The 7503-nt window shown below is 56.2% G+C and overlaps 1 protein-coding gene across 2 annotated transcripts; it reads left to right on the top strand.

The window, feature by feature from the left end:
* Window positions 1–1512: 1512 nt before the first annotated feature.
* Window positions 1513–6633, top strand: PPP1R14A (protein phosphatase 1, regulatory (inhibitor) subunit 14A). Of its 2 annotated transcripts, XM_011973321.1 has the most exons (4): window positions 1513–2018; window positions 4891–4971; window positions 5538–5570; window positions 6428–6633. In XM_011973321.1, exons 1-4 carry the CDS (start codon window positions 1818–1820, stop codon window positions 6554–6556), a joined length of 444 nt encoding a protein of 147 aa, XP_011828711.1. In that variant the 5' UTR covers window positions 1513–1817; the 3' UTR covers window positions 6557–6633. The 2 variants fall into 2 exon arrangements, with proteins under 2 accessions (XP_011828711.1, XP_011828713.1); XM_011973323.1 differs by lacking the exon at window positions 4891–4971.
* Window positions 6634–7503: the final 870 nt, after the last annotated feature.

Genomic DNA, 7503 nt, shown 5'->3' with positions numbered 1-7503 from the left:
GTGGGGTGAGGTGGCTCATGCCTATAATCCTAGCACCTTGGGAGGCCAAGGTGGGAGGATTGCTTGAGCTCAGGAATTGGAGAACAGCCTAGGCAACATAGTGAGACCCTGTCTCTACAATTTTTTTTTTTTTTTGAGATGGCGTCTTGCTCTGTCACCCAGGCTGGAGTGCAGTGGCACCATCTCGGCTCACCGCAACCTCCGCCTCCTGGGTTCAAGCAATTCTTCTGCCTGAGCCTCCCCAGTAGCTGCAATTACAGGTGCACACTACCACACCTGGCTATTTTTTTTTTTTTTTTTTTTAGTAGAGATGGGATTTTACCATGTTGGCCAGGCTGGTCTCTAATTCCGGACCTGGTGATCTGCCCACCTCAGCCTCTCAGAGTGCTGGGATTACAGGCATGAACCACCAATAATAAATAAACAATTATTTATTATTATTGTATTTAATTTAACTTATTTATTTTGAGATAGAGTCTCGCTCTTGTTGCCCAGGCTGGAGGGCAATGGTGCTATCTTGGCTCACCGCAACCTCCGCCTCCCGAGTTGAAGCGATTCTCCTGCCTCAGCCTCCGGAGTAGCTGGAATTACAGGCACGTGCCACCACGCCCAGATAACTTTTGTATTTTTAGAGAGATGGGGTCTCAGCATGTTGGCCAGGCTGGTCTTGAACTCCTGACCTCGTGATCCACCCGCCTTGGCCTTCCAAGTTCTGGGATTACAGACGTGAGCCACTGTACCCAGCCACATTTAAATTTTAAAGTATAATTCTTGCTGCTTATAATTAGAAGTGGGACAACTATTTTGAAGTAAGGGACTTCTCTGGCCACCCTCGATAAAATTGCAACCCTACCGTCACTCCATTTGTCCTTTTCTGCTTTCTATTTCTCCAAAGCACTTATATGATAATAAACTGTATAATACCATGCTTACTGTGTTTCTCGTGTGTCCCGGCTACAGCTGTCAACTGCGTGGGACTGGGCTTGTCTGTCTTGTTCCTTGCTGTATCCCCGGAGCGTAGAGCAGTGTCTGGTACAGAGTGGATACTTAATAGATATTCGTTGAATGGGGCCAGGGGCAGTGGCTCACGCCTATAATCCCCACACTTTGGGAGGCGGAGGCAGGCAGATCACCTGAGGTCAAGAGTTTGAGACCAGCCTGGGCAACATGGCGAAACCCCGTCTCTACTAAAAATACAAAAATTAGCTGGGTGTGGTGGTGCATCCCTGTAATCCCAGCTACTTCGGAGGCTGAGGCAGGAGAATCGCTTGAACCTGGGAGGCTGACGTTGCAATGAGCCGAGATCGCGCCACTGCACTCCAGCCTGGGCGACAAAGAGAGACACCGATTCAAAAAATAAATTCGTTAAACGGAATGAGTGAACAAATGGATGGATGAGTGAATGAATGAACGAAGGAACAAGTGATTGCTGGACCTTCGACAGCGATGGTGGCGCAGGCGCTCCCGCACCACCCCTGCCACCACCAGAGGGCGCAGACAGGCCGAGTCCCGAGTGTCTGTCCCGGGCCCCCGCCCCACGGGATCCAGGCCCCGGAGCCCCCGACGCAGGGACCCGCCTGGGGTTCTGGGTCCCCGCCCATACCTGAACCCCGCACGACTGCGTGCCTCAAGCCGACGCAGAGGCCTACTCTCGCGTTGCAGACGGAGAAACTGAGGCCCGAGGCGGCCGGGGCGGGGCCGACCTCCAGGCGAGCCCAAGCCCCCGCCCCCGGCCAGCCCCGCCCCGGCCCGTAAGAAGCACCCCGGGCGCTAGGCGAAGGCGCACAGCGCGGGACCGGGCTGGGGCCAGCAGCGCGATGGCAGCTCAGCGGCTGGGCAAGCGCGTGCTGAGCAAGCTGCAGTCTCCGTCGCGGGCCCGTGGGCCAGGGGGCAGTCCCGGGGGGCTACAGAAGCGGCACGCGCGCGTCACCGTCAAATATGACCGGCGGGAGCTGCAGCGACGGCTGGATGTGGAGAAGTGGATCGACGGGCGCCTGGAGGAGCTGTACCGCGGCATGGTGAGCCCGGGGAGGGCTCGGGAGTGGTCGGGGACAGATGGAGCCCGGGCGCGGAGATCCCACGCCCTTGGGGTCTCGGTGCTCACTCGCTGGTGCACGGTCAGCCTGGTCTGCACAAGAGGACGAGTGCCCCAGGGCTGGGCACTCACTGGCCTGGCCCTCTCCGTGCCCTATGGCATTTTGCTTGTGGACACACCGAGAGCAACATACAAACACCTGAGTCTCCAGAGATGTGTCCAAATGCCTGGGGAGGGCCAGGAGTTTAGCATATGAGGAGGGAGGAGGCTAAGTTGAGCTGGAACCACCACATCTGGAGAAAGAGTGGGGGAAGGGGGGTGTCATAAAGCCAAACATAGACATAGTGACAGGGGAGATACTGCCACACAGAGACCCACGGCAAAGGAAGCAAAAGCAGACACAGATGTGCACAGTGAAGGAAGCTCTAGCAGCTCACGGACACAACACAGAAGTAACAGCCATGCACAAACCCACAAGGACACAAGCAGGGGCGGGGGGGTGGCGGTTGGTGGAGGGTCACCTACAGTTCAACATGTGCTACAGCCACAGCCACCCGCAGACACAGCGGCGTGGGCCACAGCCGTAGGCAGATACAGCACAACCGCATTGGAACACAAAATAACTCAAGTTACAGCCCTTCCTATCTCCTAAAGAAAAAACCATGACCACCTGCAAGCATAAGCGCTGATCCACAGCCACTCAAAGACATAAAACAACAGAAATTGGTCCAGCACAGTGGCTCACGCCTGTAATCCCAGCACTTTGTGAGGCTGGGGCGGGAGGATTGCTTGACGTCAGGAGTTCAAGACCAGCCTGGGCAACATGGGAAAAACCTGTCTCTACCAAAAATATTAAAACATAGCCGGGCATGGTGGCACACACACACCTGTAATCTCAGCTCCTCGGGAGGCTGAGGTGGGAGGATTGCTTGAGCCTGGGAGGCCAAGGTTGCAGTGAACCAAGATTGCGCCACTGCACTCCAGCCTGGGCAACAGAGTGAGACCGTGTCTCAAAAACAAACAAAGCCCAACAGAGTTTATAACTACACCCAGACATAAAACTGTAAGCTATAGGAACAGGCAGACATACAACTGCAGAACCCACTGCTGTTCACAGGCACACAAGAGCCTAAGCCGTAGCTCCATGACAGACACAGGTACGTCATCACTTGAGCTTCTGCTTGAAGTCACACTTTCAGTGACTTCTTTTTTCTTTTTCCTTAGAGGTGGGGCCTTACTGGCCGAGCACGGTGTCTCACGCCTGTAATCCCAGAACTTTGGGAGGCTGAGGTGGGCAGATCACTTGAGGTCAGGAGTTCGAGACTAGCCTGGCCAACATGGTGAAACTCCATCTCTACTAAAAATACAAAAATTAGCCGGGTATGGTGGTGGGCACCTGTAATCTAGCGACTAGGGAGGCTGAGGCAGGAGAATCACTTGAACTTGGGAGGCTGAGGTTGCAGTGAGCCGAGATCATGCCACTGCACTCCACCCTGGGTGACAGAAGGAGACTCTGTCTCAAAAAAAAAAAGAAAGAAAAAGAGATCGGGCCTCACTATCTCGCTATGTTGCCCAGGCTGGTCTTGAACTCCTGGGCTCAAGCAATTCTCTCTTGTTGGGCTCCCCAAATGTCAGGATTACAGGCGTGAGCCATTGCTCTGGGCCTTCTGTGACTTCTGTATGCTACAGTGTACACAGGACCCACGAGTCCTCTTCTTCATGGTGCAACAGTGGTGGAAGGGCATGGCCCTTCCCCCACAGTGACATGCAGTCCCTCTGTTCTCAGACTCAGACCTGGGCCCATACTGGTGAACCAATCTGGTTGCTAGTGGCAGGTGTCATCTATGAGGCCATGCTTGGGTGGTGGGCCCCACAGCTGACTGTGGACACATGCTGATGTGTCACGCACCCAAGCCAGAGCCACACACCTGCAGGACCATAGACCACTATATGAAGCCACTGCACGATGCCGGGTCCCTCTGCCTGCTCAACCAGCCCCGGCCCTTGGCACCAGGCAGTAGCCCTGGCAGAGACTCACACACCTGTGTCCTTGCTGAAGCCTCTTCATCACACATGAACCAGGACCATCCAGCCCTGAAGCCCCAGGCCTGAAGCCGACAGCCGGACTTTGGGTTGGGGAGGAAAGGATTCATGACCCCAAGGCTCTCTTGCTCCCTCAACAGCTGGGGACAGCTGGGTCCTGTTCCCAGCAGGGTGACTGAGCCAGCCTGCGCTTGGGCCACTGCCTGTAGAGGCCACACTAAGCGCCCCGCTCTTAGCAGCTGAGTTGAGCTCATGACTCATCCCACCCACCCACCTTGAGGGGCCTCAGTGGTCCTCCCTCCGGTCTCATCAGGCTGCATTTTGGCCCCCCAGGGGCTGGCCCAAGTGGTCCCCTCCCTTCCTGTCCCCTGGGGGAAGGGGCCGCCCCAGCTGGCTGCTGGCTGCCAGCCTCTCCTCCCCCACACCTAGTGCTAAGACTTCTCCTTGAAAGGGCAGAAGCCAGCCCCTCTCCTGAATCCCAGAATCTGACATTCCAGGACTCCACTAGGCCTGTTTTCCTCTGTGGGAACTGGAGCCAAGGCGAGAGACCCGTGCCAGCCCCGAGGCTCCCGGGGCCCATGCGCCCAGGCATCGGGCTGGTACAGGGCCCTGGGGCTCTATCAGCCCATCTGTCACCCCTCCCCCCCAACACCCAGATGTCCTGCCTTGGCAGTGCCGTCCCTGACTGCCACATGAATGCTCCAGAACCCGCCAGCTGGGCCCTGGGGCCGGTGGGGCTCCTGCAGAGCCCTGGCCAAAGGCGAGGGAGGGAGGGAAGGCGATCCTAGGCACCCCTCTCTCCCTGGCTCTAGGAGGCAGACATGCCCGACGAGATCAACATTGACGAATTGTTGGAGTTAGAGAGTGAAGAGGAGAGAAGCCGGAAAATCCAGGTAGGTGGCGGGGAAGTGTCCCCCAGCTCCCCACTTTGCACCTCCCTAAAAATAATAGCAATAGTTCACATGTTTACTGAGTGCTCACTAGATGCCGGGCACTGGTGTGATGGCTTTACATGTATTCACTCATTTAACCCTCACAAAACCCTCCGAAGCAGTCGCTAGTGTGAGCTCCATTTTCCCCATGAGGAAAATGAGGCCCAGAGAGGTTGAATCCCTTGCCCAGTGTCACACAGCTCAGAAGGAGCAGAGCTGGGCATCGAACCCAGGCAGTTTGGCAGCCATGGCCTTGCTTATGGCGTATGCCTTTTTAGAGGAGAGAAGTGCTGTGTGACCCTCTCGCCCTCTCTGGATCTAGTGACTCACCCCTGCCCTGAGTCACTCCACATGCCCCTTGGGCTCTGTTCCTCTCTTGAAGCTTGGTAGGCAGTCCCCCCTGGAGTCTGACTTCCATTTGTCTTGCTGCTGGGGCTTTTTGGGAAAGGGAAGGGGCTGGAGGGGAGTAGCTGTTAGTCATTTACTGTTTTGTTTTGTTTTGTTTTGTTTTTGGTTGGGGGTTTTAGGGACTCCTGAAGTCGTGTGGGAAACCTGTCGAGGTGAGTTTTCTGTCCCTCATTATGGGCCCTGTTCTGGCCCCAGGTTCTCTGATGGGGGAGTAGGAAGAAGCTGACCGTGCCTGGGACAGGCAGAAGGGTCTCTGGGGAACCCCCTCCACCACCCTCTGTAGCTCTTTCTGGTCTGCAGGGGTATCTTTTGTCCTCCTCCTTGTCTCTCTCCCGCTGTCCCCCACCTGCCGAGGGGGCTCCATTCTGTCCTCCCCCATCTGTCTTGTTTCTGTCTCTCCTGTGCCTGTCCTTTGGCCGCCAACCTTCAGGCTCAGTCTCCCTCTGTCCTTCTCCCCTGTCACTGCCTCTGCCACCCCAGGCTCCCTTCCCCACCTCTGGGGGCCCTCCATCTTCCCAGGCCCTGAAGCTGAGCGGCCCAACCCCTCCCACTTCCTTCCCTGCTTTAAAAGGGAAAACTATTCATGTTTCTCCAACTAGCTCTGAGGGACAAACGTCACTGCGTTTCTGTCCGCCCTGGATCTATCTCTGGGGACCTGTCTCCACGTGTCTGTGTTTCTTTCTCTGTCCCTATGTCTCTGTCTGTCTCTATCTCTACACGTCTCTCTCTTTCTGTGTCTGTTTCTCCCCCTCCCCCACTCCCTATCTGTCTCCTTGGATCTCTATCTGTCTTCCTAGCTCTTTCTCTCCATTCCTCCCATTGCTCTTTCCCCAGCTCTGTCTTTCTCCCAGCTCACTTTTCTCTCTCTGTCTATAGCCTCCGCCCCTAACTCCCCCAACCCCACAATCAGAGAATAGGAGGAGGCGCCCAGGTCAGGGACTGGGCTGGACAGGGGCAGGGGGTGCCCCCGCGATGTTCCCATGTTCTCAGCTCCCCCGCCCTGTCTCAGGACTTCATCCAGGAGCTGCTGGCAAAGCTTCAAGGCCTCCACAGGCAGCCCGGCCTCCGCCAGCCCAGCCCCTCCCACGATGGCAGCCTCAGCCCCCTCCAGGACCGAGCCCGGACTGCTCACCCCTGACCCTCTCGCACTCTCCCTGCCCTGCCGACACCGCCCAGCTTGTGTATAAGTTGTATTTAATGGTTCTGTAACAATAATAACATTGTGTGGTTGTTTTTCCTCCCCCCGCCCGGTTACCATGGGCTTCCCCGAGCTCCCCCCACAACCTCCCTCTCTCCTCCTGTGGCCTCTGCTCATGTCCCTGTCCCAGCACCGCAGTTCGGCCTGCCAGATGGAGAATCACTCCTCCTGGGCCAGAGAGCATGAGAACGGGCCTTGCTGAGCCTGCGCCCTTGGGACTCATATCCTAGACCTCGCCTTCCCTTGAACTCCCCACCCCACCCCTATCCCCAGTCCCTGCCAGCAGGGCCCCTATATGCGTGCTCCTGCAGGAATCTGGGTCAAGGGGCATGCTCATGACGGAAGGTGACCGATATTGACTCAGTACAGGTGATCACACAACAAACAAATCATTCAGCCACTCCATGAAATCTGCGCTGTGCTTAAATGGCCCTTGGTACTGAGGCTGCAAAGATGAGAGGAAGATGGTCTCTGGCATCAAGGTGCTCACACACTATGGTGGGAGAAGGGCCTGAGTGTGAGGATCAGAGCAAGGTGTGCTGAATGGCTCAAGATACCTGGGAGCCTGGCAGTGGGGAGGGAGCTATTCACTCTGGGGGTGGTGAAGAAATCTGGGAGGGCCTCCTGAAGGAAGTGACATTAAGGTAGGCTTTGAAGGATGCATAGGAGTTCTGTGAAATGGATACCCCTCTCTGAGGATTCTGAACTTATGGGTGGAGGGATTGATATTGGGGCAGAGCCAGGGAAAATGCCAAATATTGTCAGGGCCATCCACCAGTCAGGAAGGACAACGGCCCCCAGAGCTGGGTCAGGGAAACCCCCTATTGAACTGGGGTTAATCCTTTCATGCTGGGGCATGGAGAGGCCTGGAGGGTCCCAAGGGAGCA

The sequence above is a fragment of the Mandrillus leucophaeus genome, unplaced genomic scaffold (assembly GCF_000951045.1).
Source record: "Mandrillus leucophaeus isolate KB7577 unplaced genomic scaffold, Mleu.le_1.0 Scaffold137, whole genome shotgun sequence".
NCBI classification, from domain to species: Eukaryota; Metazoa; Chordata; class Mammalia; order Primates; family Cercopithecidae; genus Mandrillus; species Mandrillus leucophaeus.
Note: the sequence above shows the minus strand (reverse complement) of the source record. Positions and strands in the feature narration are given on the sequence as shown.